The sequence below is a fragment of the Bidens hawaiensis genome, unplaced genomic scaffold, assembly GCF_021521415.1.
Source record: "Bidens hawaiensis isolate Kalapana, Puna unplaced genomic scaffold, B.hawaiensis_p1.1 tig00026864_1, whole genome shotgun sequence".
Lineage (NCBI taxonomy): Eukaryota > Viridiplantae > Streptophyta > Magnoliopsida > Asterales > Asteraceae > Bidens > Bidens hawaiensis.
In genome coordinates, this window is record NW_027494333.1 from 1 (window position 1) to 21,461 (window position 21,461).

General features: G+C 34.7%; 2 protein-coding genes and 1 pseudogene across 3 annotated transcripts; 2 read left to right on the top strand and 1 right to left on the bottom strand.

The window, feature by feature from the left end:
• The first annotated feature begins 984 nt into the window (after positions 1 to 984).
• LOC143574237 (uncharacterized) lies at positions 985 to 4,706 on the top strand (annotated as a pseudogene). Its single transcript, XR_013142556.1, has 2 exons — positions 985 to 4,138; positions 4,209 to 4,706. The product of XR_013142556.1 is annotated as an uncharacterized LOC143574237 (transcript).
• Positions 4,707 to 13,691: 8,985 nt separating this feature from the next.
• Positions 13,692 to 15,023, top strand: LOC143574245 (F-box protein At5g07610-like). The gene has a single exon (XM_077058910.1). The coding sequence runs from the start codon at positions 13,699 to 13,701 to the stop codon at positions 14,887 to 14,889; it is 1,191 nt and encodes a 396-aa protein (XP_076915025.1). The 5' UTR covers positions 13,692 to 13,698; the 3' UTR covers positions 14,890 to 15,023.
• Positions 15,024 to 16,140: 1,117 nt separating this feature from the next.
• LOC143574246 (putative kinase-like protein TMKL1) lies at positions 16,141 to 18,035 on the bottom strand. The gene is made up of 2 exons (XM_077058911.1): positions 17,507 to 18,035; positions 16,141 to 16,736 (listed from the first exon to the last, which is right to left on the bottom strand). The coding sequence occupies exons 1-2, from the start codon at positions 18,000 to 18,002 to the stop codon at positions 16,210 to 16,212; spliced, it is 1,023 nt and encodes a 340-aa protein (XP_076915026.1). The 5' UTR covers positions 18,003 to 18,035; the 3' UTR covers positions 16,141 to 16,209.
• Between the last annotated feature and the right edge of the window lie 3,426 nt (positions 18,036 to 21,461).

The window sequence follows — 21,461 nt, forward strand, 5'->3', positions numbered from 1 at the left end:
CTCATACACTCAAGCTCGATAAGCGAAGCTGTGGCTTGGGCAGGTTTATTAAACAAACTTAATTTTTGTGTACAGTGTGTTTAAGCTAGACTTGATTCCATATTTTAGTGATTTGGCTAATTTAGGTTAAGGCTATATCACAATCTCATTTTTTACATAAAGTCCAAAGAGAAGACTTGGAATAAGGAGTAGATTAAATTCCGTTCTAATTAAACTAGTGGTACTCAACTAGCATGCTACGGTGAAAATGTAATGGAAAGTCAGTCGGTACTGGTCTTTACAGTTTTGGTACAATACTTGTATGTCTGATGTAGCAACCTAAAAAAGAAAGTCGTAATATGATCAAAAGAATATGTATAAGCGTTCAACGTTTTCCTAGTCATGTCATTTAAGAAAAATGTGTTTGTATCGGGAGCAAGAATTTTATAGTTAGGTCAAGATAAGATAACAAAAAATAAAGAACAAGTCAGGTACATCTGTCAGTGTTTCATTTGTGGATCGATAAATTTCTGAAAATAAAAGAAGTTATCCTCTAGACAGTTATTACAACGTCATGAATCATTATTGATTAGTATTTATTTATTATCATTTTTATATGTTCTCAAAATTTGGATTTTTACAACATTGTGTTTTAGGGTGACAATTTGTTTTTAACATATAACATAACCCTCTGTATATAAGGGTGGACAGAGTGAGAGCAGAAGGGACGCAATGCCGCCTTGGTACCGGTGGGAACACCGCCCCACCTCCCTTGGCACCGACAGAGAAAAAAAGCAAATCATGTATGTTAGATAGAAATTCATGACATTAGTTCCTAAAACAAATCATGTCATGTACCTAATACCTATTACAATTTATCTAAACCACTTAACTCAAAAAAATAAAATAAAAATTCATATTCTGAAACCATGAAAGCTTGAGAATTGATGAAGAGTATGTTACTGTGTCCAAAGCTTCTGTAATTCTACAACTTGGTGATGCAATTGACAACAACTCAATATAGAGGGTTATCATGATGAAGTGATAGGTCATTAGGGAGGCAATATGTAATTTAATTTTCTATAAGTAGCATGCATTCTTGATTAGTAAAGCAAGTCTTTTGTGGTTACAAATCTCAACTTTTTTTTTTGTCTGTCATACATCTTACACTTGGATCTTTTGCTTCCTTAAAATGAGAGATATGCCATTTTGTAACCACCCAGTTTTACGATCTTTCATGTCTCTCTCCATTACGGTTGTATTATTGTTCTCTTGTTATAATCTTTTGTGTGTTCCTACACTTGCAACCGCTACACCAACAACTGTAGCATCTGCCCTTTTAAAATGGAAAGCCAGCCTTGATAAACAAAGCCAATCAGCTCTCTCATCGTGGGTTGGAAGCAACCCATGCCATAATAACTGGACAGGAATCGATTGCAGCAATGGTACTGGAGCTATAGAAAGTGTTGTAACAAGCATCAGAGTTCAAAATGTAAACTTAACAGGTACACTTGATAATCTTGATACATGGGCACTACGGAATCTTGAAACTTTTGATCTTTCATTTAACTTGCTGTATGGCTCCATTCCTTCCAGCATTGGTAACATGTCTAATCTCAGATATTTAGCCCTGGCCACTAACAACTTCTCAGGGAAAATTCCATCGGAGATAGGAAGGCTAAGATATTTGGATGTGCTTTATTTTACCACTAACAGTCTTACTGGTCATATTCCATATAGCATAGGTAACCTCACAAGATTAAGTTCCCTTAATTTGTATAGTAACCAACTTAGTGGTAATATCCCAAATAGCATAGGTAACCTCACAAGATTAAAGTTCCCTTAATTTGTATAGTAACCAACTTAGTGGTAATATCCCAAATAGCATAGGGAACCTCAAAAACTTAAGTTCCCTCCAGTTGTATAGTAACCATCTTAATGGTCATATCCCAAATAGTATATGTAACCTCAAACAAGTAGTTTTCCTCTACTTACATGACAATCAGCTTGAGGGACCCATCCCTCCAGAAATTGGGAAACTGAGTTTGGTCCAAAACATTGACTTCTCTTCCAATAATCTTACTGGAGCCATTCCTTCCTCAATAGGAAATTTAACCTTTCTCTATTTCCTTTACCTGTATGATAATCAACTTTCTGGGACCATTCCATCCGAACTAGCTGGGGCTCGGGATCTGATGGATCTTGAGATTGGCAAGAACCTTATCACAGGTACCATTCCAATTACTTTCCAAAATTTCAGTAGGCTAGGAAGGATGTACTTTAGTGATAACCTCATATCTGGGTCGATCCCTAAATATTTTGCAAATTACACTCAGCTTACAGAGTTGCACTTAGGTGATAACAAATTCAGTGGCTTCATACCCCCCAGAATTAGGAAGGAGAACACCCCTTGTTGCTTTGAGCCTGTTCATGAATAATCTTGTAGGCTCCATTCCCCTAGATATGAATCTAACTAAGATGGAAATGTTCGCAGTGTCTAACAACATGCTCTATGGTCCTTTACCAAACGACATCTGTATCTCCGGTCTTCTTACACATTTCACAGTGAGCTACAATCACTTCTCCGGCTATGTACCAAAGAGCTTGAAAAACTGTAGCAGCCTATTTAGAGTACGCCTTGAAAATAACCAATTGACCGGAAACATCTCCCAAGATTTTGGGATATATCCGGAGTTGGATTATATAGATTTGAGTTACAATAAGTTCTATGGTGAGGTGTCTAGCAATTGGGGATCATGTCCTAATTTAACTAGCTTAAAGATATCCAACAGTAACTTGTCTGGAAAAATACCTCAGAGCTAGGTGGAGCAACAAGATTAGTCCGGCTAAATCTTTCATCAAATCACTTGGTTGGTGAAATCCCAACTAGCCTTGAAAGATTAAGCTCACTAGTGAACTTGTACTTGGATGACAATAAGCTATCAGGTGCAATTCCTTCGGAGTTGGGTAATTTGAATAACTTAGAAGAACTTAACTTAGCACAAAATTCTCTTACGGGGCCAATTGATGAAAATTTAGGAGAATGCTTAAAGTTAAGGAACTTGAACTTAAGTGGTAATAAACTTGAGGGAGCTATTCCTGTACAAATTTCCAAGTTGGAAAAGTTAGAATCCCTTGATCTAAGTGAAAATAATTTGACTGGGAGAATACCGCCACAGCTTGGGGGTTTGGCGGTTGTTCAAATGTTGAACCTCTCTCACAATAACCTCACAGGCTCTATTCCTTCAAGTTTCACTGAGATGTTAAGTTTAACCACAGTTGATGTATCTTTTAATCAGCTAGAAGGCCCCACTTCCAAAGATGAAAGCATTTGAAGATGCTCCAATGGAGGCCCTTGGACACAACAAGGGGTTATGTGGAAATAACACAGGGCTAGTATGTCCCAGCCAACCAAGGAACCAAGGTAATAAAAAGAAGGTTTCGATTGTTGTTCTGATCATACTTCCTACATTGGGATTCTTGTTGCTCGTGGTTTTTACTGTTGTCATGTTAAGCTATCACCATAAAAGAAGCCCGAATGTTGTAAGCATTAGGCCACGAGAGACACGAGCAAAACCATTTACCATTTGGAACTATGATGGGAAAATGGTGTTTGAGAGAATCATGGAAGCCTTGGAGGACTTTGACTCGAAGTATATTGTTGGGGTTGGTGGATATGGAACTGTTTATAAAGCACAATTGTCATCTGAAGTTTTTGCCGTGAAAAGAATTCATGCAGCAGAAGACGGTGAGGTGCAAAATCTAAAGAGTTTTGAAAATGAGATCCGAGCATTGACAGAAATACGCCATCAAAACATCGTCAAACTCTACGGATATTGTTCACATTCACGTTACTCGTTTTTGGTGTATGAGTTCTTGTCAGGGGGGAGCTTAAGAAGCGTATTGAATCACAAGGAACAAGCCATTGAATTTGATTGGAAAAAACGAGTAATGGCTGTTAAAAGTATTGCCAAGGCCTTATCCTATATGCACAATGATTGTTCACAGCCAGTCATCCATAGGGACCTATCAAGTAACAATGTATTATTCGATTCCGATTGGGTTGCTCATGTGTCTGACTTCGGCACCGCAAGGCTATTAAAGCCAGATTCATCCAACTGGACTTCTTTTGCCGGAACATTTGGTTACATTGCTCCAGGTACAAATCAACCTTTTAACTACTAGTTGTATACACAAGATGCTGAATTAATTTCTCCTTTTTTTTTCAGAACTTGCATACACGATGGAAGTGAATGAGAAGTGTGATGTTTACAGCTTTGGCGTATTAACACTAGAAGTTATAATGGGTAAGCATCCAGGGGATCTCCTTACATTGTTAAAAGACACGAAAGGCATATCTGAGACTGAACTTCTAGATCAACGCCTTCCTCCGCCTGACGAACAAGTTGCTGAGCAAGTGGATTTACTTGTCCAGGCTGCGCTCTCATGCGTGCAAAAAAGCCCTCACTCTAGGCCGTTAATGAGGGAACTTATTCTAGACCTCACAGTAGCGACGACTGCCGCCAAAAAGAACAAGACACCCACCTGAACATTGGAGAGAAATGCTTTCTTCAAATCTTAAATAACATAATATGTTTATCTTCATTTCATAGTATTTATTGTTGTTTTGTATATTTCTTTTCCTTAGGATATGAACATATTACACGTACACTCGATCAGTGGTTGGAAACAATAATTATGTCACAAGAACATTAACATTGAAAGCATACATACGTACAATATTCAAGGAGACCAGGACGAACGACTTCAAAAACATCAACAGATGAATAAATATTATATATTACATACAATTTCTAAAAAGTACCAACACTGAATTTCCTACTATGACAATGTTTAATACTCAAGCCTTCACTCCTTCCGTCAAAATTGGTTCAAAAAAGTTCACTAACATTCATTGGAAGCCCAATTTGTTGATCTATGATACAAAAAAAAAAAAAAAGGCTTGAAGCAGTCTTATTGTTGCAGCCCAATTTGTTTGATTGGGAGCCCAATAACTCTTCAACCAAACTAATTAATTCATGGTTCCTGTCAGCTGAGCACGTAAAACCGGGTACGGTACCAGACCCGAAAAAAACCCGTAACCAGGTATGACCTATAACCGGGTATTGTGTAACTTGTTCTAACTCCGACCCTACCCACCGGTTATTAATAGGGTATAGCATTTTGTCCTAAAACCCGATCCAAAATTGGTTGTTGTAAAAAACCGGGTGTGAATCTATCTTGCAATGTTTGGTTGGCTCCACACGGTGTACTAAAACATAATTTTGCATCACCGCTCAGGATAAATCTCAATACATGGTAAAAGATGAAGCGTACGATTAAGCCAGAAACTTTTGGGTATCCGCATACTATAAATAATTTATTTATAACTATAGATAACGTAGTTCAAACATGATGCAATATTTTTTGTATCGTTTGACAATGCCTCGAATGATACCACTGTGGTTGCACACTAAAATTAAAATCCTATAATAAGACTCATTGGAGTTATTTATTGTAATTGTAATTTGTGGCTTTGTAGCATCAATAATGAAATAACCTAGCTGCAGCCGTGGATGTAGGTCCCTCGCTGGGACCGAACCACATGAAATTCTTGTGTCGTGTTTGTTTATTTTCTATCTCTGCGTGTTTGTCGTTTGTGCCTGTGTGTTGTCGCTTCCGGTTCCCCGCTTTGTTCCTAACACCTTTGTTTCAGGACCGAGGAATTCTGAAAGCTAGCTTAACAAAACCCACCAGGTAATCATCACAATCATCTTTTCCATAGACTTTTTCTCGAGTAAGAGACTCTAACGAGTAGTCCACTCCGCCATGATCAAATAGATTAAATTTTCTTTTAATTAATAGGACCCCACCTGCCCTTGTAGTTTTTCTAACAGTTCAGATTTGGGTCGTCATAGTCATCATTAAATTGAATAATTGGTTTAGGAGAAAAAAATTTTAAATGTCAGAAGTCAAGATAACAACAGTAAAGCATCATTATGTTTTAGGAATTTGTAAATTACAGGACGGAGAAAGAAAATGTTGTGATTTTTTACAAATTTTGAAAAATTTGTTTGCCTCTATTTATTTTTTAATGTTTGTTGAATTGGTTGTGAGTTGAAGAGAGAGAAAACTATAATGATAAATGTATACAAAAGTATTATATATTTAATTGAACAACAGAGAAAAATATGTTTGGTTGGAGGTAATGGAATGAATGGGAAATGGAATGAGAAAAGTAATGGAATGGACAAGTGAATGAAATAGATCGTTACCATTCCTTTGTCTTGTTTGGTTAACCTATAGGAATGAACTATGAATTATGGTTTGTTTAAGTTTTCCTTCAATTCTAGAAGGGTACTTTGGTGCAAGTTGTATAACTAAGTGGATGTGTATTCTCTATTGGGGAATGTTTCATTTCTTAGATAATTAATGAATGAATTTGCATCGATTGACAATGTAATGCGAGTTTATAGCATTTGTAGCAATTGATAAAAGGGGCTGAATGGCTATGAATCTGGAATTATGAAATTCCATTGTGGTTAAAACGATATCACCAAACTCTATCAGGTGTGATAGTGCCGACTTTGAGTTATAGTCAGCTGTATAATGGAAAGTTTAGACGGTTATATATATTATACATAGCATGATTCATCAGGCACGTTGTGATATCTGAGTATAATTTGGCTGATGATCTAACTAAAGAGTTAGGAAGAGATCTCGTGAATAAATCAGCTATAGGGATGGGTTTAAAGTCCATATAAAAGTTCTTATGTTAAGATACCCAATTCCTATCTAATATGATATTAGATGCTGAATTCAATGTGGAAAGCTTAACATCTAGAAATTGGAACACATTAGTAGTATCATCCCAAGGTATTGAAGTATAGCTTCTTAATAGTTCATTGAAAAATTGTAGTGTGGGTGCAAGATTAATGAACTACCTATAAGAATATGAAGTTTAGCCGCTTCAAGAAGCTTTGGACTTGAGCTTTGATATATTCTTTGAAGGATTGAGACATAGGCTGGTAAAATATTGTGTCAAGTGGAATTTGGATTTATAAACGTATGTGTGTATTATCTTCGAGTATTCACTATGAATAGCAAGGGTTCAATCCGTGGCGACACCCTGATATTTGAATATTTGGAATGTGTAATATACTAAGATGAAATTCAATCGTCACGACATTTCATTTATGCATACGTTTGAGTTTATGTGAGAATATTTAAGCTAATCATGGATATCACTAAAATGGGGGAGGATTGTTGGTAATTTTAGTGTATCAATGTGTATTTTAGTATATTGGATTAGCTTGTCGATCAAGTAAATAACGTTAGATATTAAACGAGTTGGGTGACGCGAGAGTGTGTGCTCGATTTAATTCTAGATGTTATTTGGGTCTTATTATTTAGACTTTGTTAATTGAATAATAACATGGGCCTTAAGTTATTATTATCAGTGGGCTATTAATTAGTTGGGTTTTGGGTTAAACCCAATTACATCAATTTTATTTAATATGATGGAGGCCACATACAGAGGAGTTTTCGATAGATCGAAAAGTAAGAACATAACGTCAGTTATCATGTTCTGTTCTTCATGGCACTTACAGAAACTTACAAATCCAATTCCAATTAAGAGAAATCTCTGTCTTATCTGATAAATCAATCGCGTGTAACCGGCGAAATAGGTTTATCTGAAAATTCTCACACGATTCAAAGATTAATCTAGGCTGCTTATTATTTATGAAGATTGAAATCAAGATCACAGGTTTAAATATTTGGTCGAATTCATCACCCAGGTACGCAAAAATAAACAACATAGTTACCCGTGCTACACACGAATGGAAAATAAAGAAAACGTAACATATATATTATATATGTGTGTATATTATATATTTTAATGATTTTTAATGGCATATTTATAAGAATGGCTAATTTTACATAAATAAGTTTAATTCAAGCATAATAATTATTTGATTTTGGTCGATAAGAATAAGAACAAAAAAAAAATATAAATTATTTGAATATTATACCATTTGTATATTGTGAATTATGAAAATGTCAATAATTAAATATAATTTTGGTTTTATACTTTAAGAGAATGCATATTTACTTATGTGAAGTCTATATGTGAAAATCTAGGCAGATTGAATTTTAATAAACCCAACTAAATGCTATTGACAGACAATAATCCCAACTTAGTTTATTCTCACTGATGGTCCCAAATTTTTTAAAAAATGGCTCACAATAGTCCCCCGTTAATAAAAACTTAACGGCGTTAAGTTTTTTCCGAATTTTAAAATAAAATTTTAAGGTTTTTGATAAAAATGATGATACGTGCCGATTGATATAAAACTTGGCTCGAAATAAGGCTCCAAACAACTTAATTTTTGCTAATTGTAAGTTCAAATACCCGATTTAAAGTACTAATTAAGCTGTTTGGAGCATAATTTCGAGCCAAGTTTTATATCAATCAACCCATATCATCCTTCTTATCAAAATCCCTAAAAAGTCAGTTTGAAATTCGATAAAAACTTAATGCCGTTAAGTTTTTTTAACAGAGAACCACTAAGAGCCAATTTTTTTTTAATTTGGGAACACCAGTAAAAATAAACTTAGTTGAGATTATTATCGGCCAACAACCTTCAGTTCGGTGGGATTATTAAAATCCAATTTCCTCATAATAATAATAATAATAATAATAATAATAAAATGGTATATTGGTTTTTAATGATCCCAACTATTGCCTTTTGGTCATTGTTGGTCCCAAATAATGAATTGGCTACTGATGGTCCCAACTTTTAAAGTATTTGTACCTAATGGTCCATGACTAACAAAATCCTAACGCCGTTAGTTTCAGGTTGCCGAGAAACATTTTTGGCCAGAAAATTCAAATTTGTTGCCGGAAAACACCACCTGAACACCGCACCCACCGCCAATTGACTCACCGCTAACCAACTACCACCACTTGAGCACCATCAACTGATTCCGAAGATGGTTCTAGGGTTTCCGGCAACCTCAATAATTGGGGCTTTTACTAGAAAAAGGCTCCTAAATGTCCGATACACCATTACCAAGATGTTTGGGACGTAAATGTTGAGTTTTCTGGCCAAAAACATTTTTCCTGCGACCTGAAACTAACGACGTTAAGATTCTGTTAGTCGTAGATCGTTATGAACAAATACGTTTCAGTAACCAGGGTTAGGTTAAAATAAGAAGTTTGATTTTCCTAAGAAGGCTAGGAAGGAGGGTATTTTAGTCTTAACACTTTAATCTCAAAACCCACTTACTTTAATCTCAAAACCCACTTAAACTAATTTCAATAATCCACTTACCTAAAACCCACTTACATCTTCACTCATCTCCTACAACCACCACCACTCCACCGCCCACCGCCACCACAACCGTCACCCACCGCCACCACCTCACCAGAAAAGTCTATGGAAATTTAGTCGGGAAACTTCACCGGAAAAGTCGTCGGAAAGTCACCGGAAAACAATCCCCGAGAAATTTCACCGGAAAAATCGCCGGAAAATTCACCGAAAAGTCGCTAAAAAAAAGTCACCGGAAAACAATCCCCGAGAAATTTCACCGGAAAAATCGCCGGGAAATTCACCGAAAAGTCGCCGAAAAAAAGTCACCGGAAAACAATCCCCGAGAAATTTCACCGGAAAAATCGCCGGAAAATTCACCGAAAAGTCGCCGAAAAAAGTCAGGGGGCCGCCGAAAAAAACACAATGGAAAACACTATGAAAAACACAATTTAAAAAACACAATGTAAAAAACACAATGGAAAAAAACACTATGAAAAAAAAAACACAACGATAAAAACACAATTGTATAACACAATGTAAAAAACACAATGAAAAAAAACACTATGAAAAAAAACACAATGATAAATACAATTGTATAACACAATTTTGTAAAACACAATACGTAAAAAACCCACTAATTTTTTTAAATTTTATATAACAATACGGTACTCATATAAAAGATAAAAAGACACTCGTTATTATGGTGAATTTGTTTTTCAATAAAAACGTCGTAAAAAAAATTATTGACGTTTTAAAATGATGAAGAAATGTGACATGTGTCTTGTATATGAAGAAAGAAAATCAATAAATGTATTAGTCCTTTAATGCCTTTTACCTTGTTTTCACACGTAATTTTCCCAAAACTTATCTCTATCATTCCATATTCAAAATCAATGTAAAATATTGACTATCTAGTAAAATCAATAATTCGCTTCATTTAGGTTGTTAACTATTTGGGCCATTATTCCCGCTTCCGCCATAGACATGGAGGTGAAGCTTTCAATTCTTCGCTAAAACCCTAACTTCAACATCCACCGCAGTATCAATCAACCTTTTTTCACCTGCCAATAGAACCATCGCCGCGTGTCAGATTCATTATTTCGGAGGTGTTTGTTTGTATATATTATTTATTATTATTATTATTATTATTATTATCATTATCATTTATAGTATAGTTGCCATATGCTTTGAGATTGAATGAAAGTAGTACCTTGCTTGCTAGGATGATGTGCTTATTAGTTTTTGGAATATAATATATGATTGTGACATTTACAAGTTCATTCAATTTAAACACTTAGGACGCGTTCGTTTCACATAATGGAATGGAATTAGAATTGGAATTTGCATAGGATTTGGAATTGGATTTGGAATCTGAACATTCCAATAGGAATTGGAAGGAATTGAAATCCAATTCCGTTCTTGATGTGTTCGTTTGACAAATGAATTGGAATCTATCACCCAGACGAATTGGAATTGTTTTTTTTTAGTGAGGATAACAGCAGAAACATTTTAGATTTTTAAGATTTTTTGTTTTTTATTTATATTTTGCGTTATGATTTTTTTTATTATTTTTTAGGGGTTTTCTATTAAGATAAAAAACCCTTCAAAAAAATATTCAAAAATAATAATAATAAATTCATAACTCAAAATATATATCAAAAACAAAAAAGGTAAAAAAACTAAAATGTTTTATTTGTTGTCCTCGTTAAAAAAAAATCTCGAGAAAAGATTCTAATGAATTCACTTGAAATCCTCCACATTTTAGAAGGATTTGGAATCCCTTTATTTCAAGGAATTTGAAGGAATTGAATTCCAATTCCAATTCTTTAACAACCGGACACATCAAAATGGAATTAAGATTCCAATTCCAACGAAACGAACACGCGATGTCATGGGATTTTAATTCCAATTTTTTTGAATTCCCACGAATTCTGTCAAACGAACGCGCCCTTAGGTTTTAATATTTAAACCACTTAAGTTAATGATTACTGGCTGCTTGTCACTGTTCTACAACTCACTAGCCATCAATCGGATTCGAATTTTTATATGCAATTTTCTGTTTTATATGTAATTCCGGTTACATATACACACACACATTTTGAAATTGTTGGAATTGGCCGGAATTAGGACTGATTAGGAACAATTAGCAATGATTAGTTGGCGATTAAATCCGATTTTTCCAACACTGCTGGTTGTAATATCATTTAACTATTTGGAGCATAACTTTCTTCAATGGTGTATCTAAACAACTTGGAGTTATTTTGTACTAAATCATCTTGAAACATAATAAATTTTTACATGGAATGTTGTGCTTGATAAAGAAACTACTCTTATATCTTATAATAGTTATGTTCATAAAGCAAGGGTTTTGTATTTTAATTTTTTTTTCTATTAGTACTTTTTCAAATGTTTCTGTTCCAAACGTTAACCATTTTTCATTTTACTGTTAGATCATAATGCGATTGCCAGATGATGCACAAGTCAGCAATAGTTGTGGGATGTGGTGAATGATTGCATTAAGGTTCCAGTGACGTGCACGTCTTCAGTCAAGGCTTTATATCATTTTGCAAATGATGCAGAGAACAGTGACATTTTTGAAACATTACCTTTAGAATAGAATCAATTGAGAAAGCTATACGATGCATTATTCATCAGTTCTAACAAAGGCCCAAGAATCTTCTGGTATGGTTAATAAGTCATTATTTACAAATACGCGTTTAATCCTGATTAGGCTTGTGTTAATCCGAGTAGTGAGTGTTAGTAAAGCTTGGATGTCAATCCGCTTTTTACATTTGCTTGAGAAAAGAGAGGAGTAAAGTTTTCTGAAAGTATAGTGTCTCATCCGGTTTATGTTAATCTTGATTAGGTTTTTGTCTGTCAAGAATCGTTGGGAAAACGCTACTCCTCTGTTTTCTCAAGCCAATGTAATAACTGGATGATGGTCAAACCGTTGATACCCATAATGACATAGAGGACCCTGATCCAACCGCAACTATGGCTGAATCTTTGCCTTCTGGTGAGGATGAGTCACCTCTCTTGAGTTTATCACTTGGTGAATTGTAACTCCCAAATATTGGTAAGCTTTTGCTAAATTTGTGTGCAAGTATCCGTAGTTAGGCCTGTAAACGAACACGAACACTTAATCGTACACATATTTGTGTTCGTGTTCGTTCGTTTAATAAATGAACATGTTCGTGTTCGTTTACGACTGTTCATTTAAAATCTAAACGAATATGTCACGAACATAATTGAACAAAGATAAACAAAAACAAATAAACGTATATGAACTCACGTAATGAATAGAAACATACATAAATGAATACAGACGAACAAATATAAAACATATTAAGGTGATATAATTTGTAAAATACAAATAATATTCATATGTTTTCGACTAATATGTAAACGAACATGATTGGACATAAACAGACATAAATGAATGAATGAAACATGTATTCATGTTCATTCATTTAATTAAATGAACACAAACTTTTTGTTCATGTTCTTTGTTTATTAAATGAACAAACATAAACGAACTTCCACTGAACCGTTTATGGACAGTTAATTGAACTTTCGGTTCGTTTACAGGCCTATTCGTACTTTGTTTTTGCATGATTAGATCCCTTAACTTTAAGAAACTTTAGGATGAAGTCCTTGGATTTTGTTTGTTTCTATTTTCAAAAGTCTTTGCCTTTTGCAATCCTAAATCTTTCAACTTTTATAAAAACAGCAAAATGGTTCTTATATGTGATTCACTTAAGTCTCCAACATTTATAAAAAGTTTTGTTTTGTTAGTTTACAAAGTCTGGAGATTTAATCAGTCAAACATGTAGTCAAAGGACTTATTGGTGAATTCCTCAAAAAGTCTTAGTTTTTTTTACTTCTTTAATGATATAAATGTTATTTTTTTGTTAAAGGTTATATTATAAAAATATCTGATATACTGAACTGTAGGTGAATTAATTAGAATTAATCAATGAACAGCTTAATAAAAAAATGTATTATAGTTAATGGAAAGTAAATTGTCACTATGAATTTATATGCTAGCAATAAATATATTCTTTTTTGAAAGGCGGGTTTCTTTTACTTCCGGGGACACAAACCCAGGACCTTTAGGTGTTTAAGGGGCTTTGTCTCTGCCAATGGGCCACCGACTGCTAACAATTAATATTAATGTCTGTTTTGGTTCATCCACAATATCTGAATCTGATTATACAATATTACATAATCTTGTAACAGACCACTATCACTGAGATTTCTTTCCTCTTTCGACTTATAAATGAGTTTTCACATCAAATGATTTTTAATCGAAAGCTTACATCGAAAGCCCGTTTCACCAGCTTTCATCGCAGTCTTGCGCCATTAAAATTCACACCACTTCCGTTTGGCCTCCACCAATTCTACAATGGTAAGTACCAGAGCCAAAATCAGGAAAACCCAAAACGCCCTAAAAAACTACCACCCGAAGGAAACCGCAACAGATTCTGATCATCAGTTGACTTCGTCTGCAGAACGGATCGGTTCCAACGATGACCTTTTAACCGAAATCCTTCACCGGCTCCCTGTTACCTCCATCCTGCAGTTCAAATCTGTATCGAAACACTGGTGGTGGCTTCTAGGTCACCGGAGTTTCACCCTCCGGTACGACAAACTTCCGATCTCTCCTGGTCTTTTTGTCCACAACAAGTACGTCCCGTATGACATTGAAGACCGAAGCCCTCCTCCTTTCCGCGGTCTTGATTTCTGCCCTGATCTAAACGGTATCAAAATCGTTCAATCTTGTAACGGTTTGCTTCTTTGTTGTAGTGATCGAGGTCATATACGTGATCATAAGTACTACGTATTCAATCCCACCACCAAGCAGTTTGCGATCATCCCTTCGGTCCCTGGAGATGGCGATGCTCATAAAACGATCCGTTTCATGGGGCTCGCGTTTCATCAAACAACTTGTCCCCGTTACAAAGTTGTTTGTATTCTTGGTAATGCAGGTATATTTGTTATTCATATATATTATTCCGAGACGGGGAAATGGAAGACTGTAAACAGTTCTTTCTCTGAGGAATTTTACGTGCCCTTCGGAAGTGGAGTTTACTGGAACGGAGCGATATACTGGGATCCATTTGGTCATAATCCATTATATTTCGATCTCAACTTAGAACAGCTGCAAAACTTGCCATTACCATTGCCGGTGCAGTTGCATCTCCCAAGGTACTTTGGGGAATCCCGAGGCCATTTGCATATGGTGAAAACCACCAGTCATGAATCCTCTATCCATCTGACTGTGTATGAGATGTTAGGGGATCATTCAGGGTGGGTTGTCAAGTACCGGGTAGATGATGATGATTTGGATGGTTATCCTCGCATGATCCTGAGCTTCCCACATGCCCGTTATTTCAATTTTAAGGTAATTGATGTTGTTAGAGGTGAAAAGGAAGAAGATACATTCCTGTTGCTGAAACTTGATAGGGCGATCATAAGGTACGATGTTCTGGAAAAGAGTTTTAAGTGGTTAACTTATATGACCACCGACTTTGAGCTTGGAAGGCATGGGCGCAGGGAAATTCATCCTTATATCCAGTGTTTAGCTTCATTCTGACCGGTTACAAAGTGCGTTGAGGTTTAGCTTTAATAAGTTCTGATATATGCATGTTAGCTACTTAGCTGTTTGATGTAATGACTCAATGCTTGATGAACTGTTTTAGTTTGTTTTGTAGTCTTTTGAGAGTTTAATATGCTTGTTGAAACTTGTGAGTATAATGATTCAATTACTCATTTCTTGCTCTTTTACTAAAAATCTTTGATAAGTGTAATGCAAAAAATCAAGTTGTTCCATTTGCTACTGATTAGAACTTTATCTTCGTAAAACGCTGCTGTGGCATTGAACAATTGATCAGAATGTGAATAATCTTTAACTGTTGCTGATATTATATCAAACTGCTTCTGTGTAATTTCAGTTTGCTACTTCAGATTTTTTTTTTTTTTGTGTTGATACTAATCAAATAAACACTGTTTTCTTTGACCATATAGCTGCACAAATGCTGCCTTGATTACTGTTAGGCCTGTAAACGAACTGAACACTCATGAACTGTTTGACTGGAAGTTCGTTTATGTTCATGAAAAAAAATGTTCATTTAATTAAACGAACACACGTTTTGTTTGTTCGTTTATGTTGGTTCATTTATGTTCATTTATGCTTGTTTAAATTTTATGCATATATACATACATATATACTTGGTTATGTTTGGTCAATTATGTTCGTTTGCGTTAGCTTATGTTCTGTTATTTTCGTTTAAGTTTGTTTTTGTTCATGCTTCTTTAGGTTTTCAACGAACGAATATGAATGGACACGAACATGAACACAAGCATTTGTCGATTATGTGTTTGTGTTCATGTGAGGTTAAAGTTAAATTGACGAACACACCCACGTTCGTGTTTGTTCGGCTCGTTTACACGCCTAATTACTGTATCACAGACTTGATCAAATGGAAGCAGCAAAAGCGGCTGGAAACTGTTTTAGTTTTATTCGATTTATGTTCATCATTACGGATGCCATAGACTATGCGATTCAAGACTTTTGCGGTTTGCAAGTCTCTTAGGTGGAAGACTTTCATTTAGGATTATTGGCTGCTCGACTACTCGACGGTAAGGTTTCCTTTTTTTTTCAATTAGTAATGAAAGTTTATTGGTACTTGATTTTATTGTTTTGTAAGCTGTTTGTTACTTAATGTTTACTTGGTGTATAGTAACATCTATTATTTTATATACCAGCTAAAATTAATATAATTATCATAACTTTAAATCGTAGAAAACGATCCTAAACCGTGCTCTTAAAAACATACTAGTATAAGGCATTAGCTGCTATTTTTTTCGGAAGAATCATCTTAACGTTTAACACAACCATGATCGATTTTGGTCATCATGATTCGATTTCTTGCAGCTTCTTGCAAATGTACTTTATGTCGGGCCTAAAAGAAGGCAATGGCGAGCAACAAGCCATTGCAAGACGATACAATTTCAAAATGTCTTCTTCGTCAACTGGACCGAATATTCGATGATCCAATATTGAGTTAGAATTAAAATCTTGATTAGGGTTTGGTTTCTCATTCGGTTCTTTACCCGTAAGTAATTCAAGCAAGATCACTCCAAAGTTGAAGATATCGGTTTCAACACTTGTATCATTTGTTTTAATCAACTCGGGTGGCTTGTAGCCTTCAACCGCAGCATCTTCGATCATTTCTTGAATTGTGGATGGATTTAAGAGCATATGTAGGCCGAAATCAGATACAAATGGCGTCTGATTTCGACCTAAAAGTATGTTTTTTGATTTTAGATTTCCATGGATGATTGGCTTTTGAAGGGTTGTATGGAGATGGTTTAATCCTCTAGCAATGCCACTTGATATTCTGTAAATCACACTCCATTTCTGAGCCTCACCATTTCCATCTGCCCAATTAAAAGTAATTATTAACTTTATTATGTACAACAAAAGAATCAGTAAGTACCACATTGCTAGAGGTTTATGTACCATTTCTAACACGACGGAAATAAAATAAGGTTTTGAGTTGCTATTTCTAACTCGTTTAATAAAAATGTCATGTTCCTGTTGGTATGTTCAATTCATTTAGATAAAATGAGTTGATGATCGCCCATTTTAAAATTTAAATAAAAAGGTTAAAAAAAGTAAGATCATACGGTCAACCTGATAACCAGTTTAACTCAGTTTGCAGCCCCAACCTGTTTGTGTCCCATTCATAATTTTTTTACAACTTGTAATCCGTTTGACTCGGTTAAATAATATATAAAGTAAAAAAAGAAAGAAAAATTGATAGTAAAATATTGTGAAAAGTACACCTTTTTTCTTTGTGTAAAGGCAAAATATTTGTAAAAAAAGTTAACAAAATTTACTTTTTCAAATTGTAATTACCTTTGTTTAAGAAACATAACTTCCAGGTTAGCATATACCTAAAAGACAAAAAGTGTAATTTACTCCTTTTTATAAAAGTCACACGTTTAACTCATTTACATCCAGCAACCGGTTTATGACTCATTTAACCTATTTACAATCAGATTATAGCCCGTCAGCATATTCAACTCATTTAGATAGGATTGATTTGGTTATTGTTAATGTATTTGACACGAATAATATATGGGTAATGTTCAGATAAACAAGTACAACCCATCAACCCGAAAACCGAAAGAAAAGAGCGAATCACCTCTAACGAACTCCGCAAGATTCCCCCTCCTATAGAAAGGATGAACCATAAGCTTTTCACCTCTAGGACCAACATAAAACCCACAAAGAGGAACCAAGTTAGGATGCCTAACCGACCCGAGAACTCGTACCGCGTGCATAACATCTTGAACCCTCCTAGTACAAGCTGGTCTCAAGAATCTCAACACCACAATTGTATTACTTGTCACCAAATTTGCCTTATACAAAGTCCCAAAACTTGATTTACCAATAACTTCACCAGGAGCATCCAATACATCAAAACAAGTGAGATCTTCACCACCTTCAAACTTGATCATCTCCTCCTTTATTATCTTCATGTCTTCAACTCCAAAGGTTGATTCTTTGTTATCCCATGATTCATTTCTTGAATGGTTTCTTTTGCAAATGCAAATCAAGGTGAAAGTGATTAATAATAATAATGCTAAAGAAGATGATGTTAATGCAACCATTAGCATGGTTTTGTGTGTGTCCTCCATGGGTGGTTTAAGTAAAATATTGATGATATGAAAAGGGTATTTAAGAGGTTGACAAAAATATTAGAAGCCAATGTGGTTGATATTTGAAAAGTTAAAAACAGAATAATTGAAACATAATGAAAGCAATAAAAGTAACCAAAGTGAAATAACTGATCTCATAATGGTTAGGTTATGAGTTTTGTCACCTATGTCTTTAAAAGAGTGAACTGCGGTTTTCGTCCTTATGGTTTGTCCAAATCTGTTGTTTTAGTTCAATAGTTTCAAATTTGCGATTTTCGTCCCCGTGGTTTCATTTCATTTGCAATTAAACCCGAATTCATTAATCATGTTAAGTCTGATTGTTAAACCCATCAACATGTCCTTCACGTGAGGGGCAGTTTTGCCCTTTTTTTTTTCCAAGATACACCCCAGCCCCTCACGTGAGGGGGCTTGCGAATTAGGACTGGGGTTTATTTGGGGAGAAAATGACAAAACTGCCCCTCACGTGAAGGACGCACAGATGGGTTTAACGACCAGACTTAACGAGATTAGTGAATTCGGGTTTAATTGCAAGTGAAATGAAACCACAGGGACGAAAATAGCAAATTTGAAACTACTGGATTAAAACCGCCCATTTGAACAAACCAACATTGACGAAAACCGCGGTTTACTCCTTCAATTTGCTTATGCCTATACTCGGGGCTGGACTAGCCCATGTACGGGGTGTGTAGTCGCCCAGGCCCACTCTTCCCGAGACTCATAATTGTTAAAATATTTTCAATCAACAGTATGATCCAAGATAAAATTAAATATAGTAATTGAAATTAGCTTGATCCATCAACGCTCAAAGTCGTTTAACCAAATTAATCGGACCAGGCCATCCTTTATATCAACGCTCAAAAGTGATGCATGTTGAAAATTTTCTAGGTTAGTAATATTTTAGTTTAAAGTGCTGCAAAGTATTACCTAGGAAATTGCAAAACAAAATTATGTTATATAAAAGTTGGCATATTATCTGATGTAATTTAGAGCTACTAATCTTATTGGGTTGTCATGTTGAATCGTATCTTAGATAAATTGTACTTTATTTTTAAGAAAAAAATTATTTGGTCTAAATGTCTAATTCTAATATGGGTGTTGCAAGGTTACAATTACTATATAGATTTATGGGGTTGTTGGATAATAAAGAGACCTCACAACCAATGCAATTGGACCCATACAATCATTATCTTGTTTCCCTAGGCATGTCAAAGAGGAAATACTATTTTTTTTAAACGGTTTAATTTTTACGCTAGATAAGTTGAACTAGTGACCTTCTATTTCACACTTTAACCATTGAAATTAGGATAATACCGAAAGTAAAATGAAAAGGCATTATTGAAACTGCTTATGTCAGTTGGTTGTAAGACAACTATCAAACTAACTGATACGATTATAAAAGAATTCGTCCATGTCCAATCCTCTCTAGAACACAATATATCAGGGAGGGGGGGGGGGGCTATTGGGGACGAAGATCGTTGTGGCCAGAACCAGTGGCGGATCTAGCCAATAATTCCAGGGGTAGCACAATTTTTTTAACCGTACATTAAAAAAACATAATACTGTTCACCTATTCGATTACGTAAATCCTTCTTGATATGCTTCAATTTAGAGAAACGTCTTTCAACGGTTGTCGTTGCAACTGGTAAAACCAATGCTAGCTTAATTACCGATAGACCAATGGTTGCAGTTGCAACCGACAAAACCAACATCGACACGGTGGCAGGAGGTGGACCAACAAGAAGTAAATTGTCAAATCAGATGGTCATTGGTCAAACATTGATTTCTTTGGTTGTTGTGTTATGTCCTTTAGTTTTTCCCGGTTCAGTTTTCAAAACCCTCATGATATTGGGCTTTTTTTTTATCTAAATCGGGTTACTGTGTTTTAATTAAATAGCGGGTTTTTAATTATCAACTAGTTGTGGCTTTTTATCTAACTTGTGCTTCTTAATAAAACTTTGAGAGTGTGGTGTTGGGCTTTTAAAAACATTTGAGGGCAGTGACAGAACTTAGGTTTTTTTTATCGAGTGTCCAATAGAATTTTGATTTTACATTCGCATTTAAATAGTTTTTTAACAATCGATATAGTATAATGCAAGAATGATTTTTTTGCTTTTGGTACTCATTTGACATCCGATAAAATTGAAACGACACAAAAATATATTAGCATAACTCATGTGTAAAACTTATTAAAATGTAAATAAATTATAATCAAATTAAAACAAATCAAATAAAAAAAGTTAATCGAAACAATTAAAAGACCAATAATCTTTTTTATGTTATATTAAATAAATGGACAGAGAAAATTATAAAACTATAATAATAATATTATTATTATTATTAAATGTTTATGTGACTAATGCTTTGCACTTTCAGGAAAAAGACAAAATAAATATGTATAATATATTGAGTGGGCCCAATAAACCAATAAGTCGTCTTCTTCATTGTGTGAGAAATCCTCCGGTGCTTCATTTTCATTCTGTCAATAAAAAAAATTCCAATTTCTCAAAGTTCTTTTCATCTAAACTATTCCCTTGGTTCCGTCGATGTTTGAGGGGTAGCATAATATAATTTCAGGGGTAACGTAAGACATAAAACGTAAAATGAATGCAAAAATTTCTACTTCATCGGAAAAGTTGAGGGGTAGCGGGTGCTACCCCTGCCATTGTGTTAGGTCCGCCCCTGGCCAGAACTCCAAGTGCACGACCATAATATGACACCATAAACCGGTTGGTAATTTTGTATGAATTGGTTTTGACCGGTTGGCAATTTTGTATGATTAAAAGTTAAAAGAAGCTTAAAGGCAATAAGGATATCACATGCCAAAATTTTAATTTTTGACATAAAGGATCATTTGTAATAATGTTACTCATTAGTCACCATCTAATCATACCTGCCATGTTTGTTAATCATGTTTTCATTTAAGGTAAATTACATCATCAATTGCTAGACGATAAATACACAAAAACTATGGCAAATTATTAGTTCCGGCCTAAATGAATTTACTTATGGTAAATTGGTAATACCAATTATCGTAAAATTAAGTTTAGACTATTGCTTCATTTTTTTTAATTTTAAATTAATCATCATTAACTTCAAATTAATCAAATAAAAAACATAATATCAGGATGACCAAAAAAAATCATAATATCAAATGGGCATCATCATAATTTGTGAAATCAATAGTATAACCCTTTTTTTTTTTAAATAACAACTCACGGAACTATCTACTTCCTACTCATAAACTACATAAAGAGAATAATAACACAAATGTTTATTGCATATATACCAAAAATAAGTTCAGTGACAAGCATGTGTTTCACTCATTCACAACAATTTTACACTTTAAAATGAGATCTCAACCTTGACACACACTCATACAATAATCACACAACTAACCCTAAAACTTACCATTGTAATAGTTAAAGATTAATCTAACAC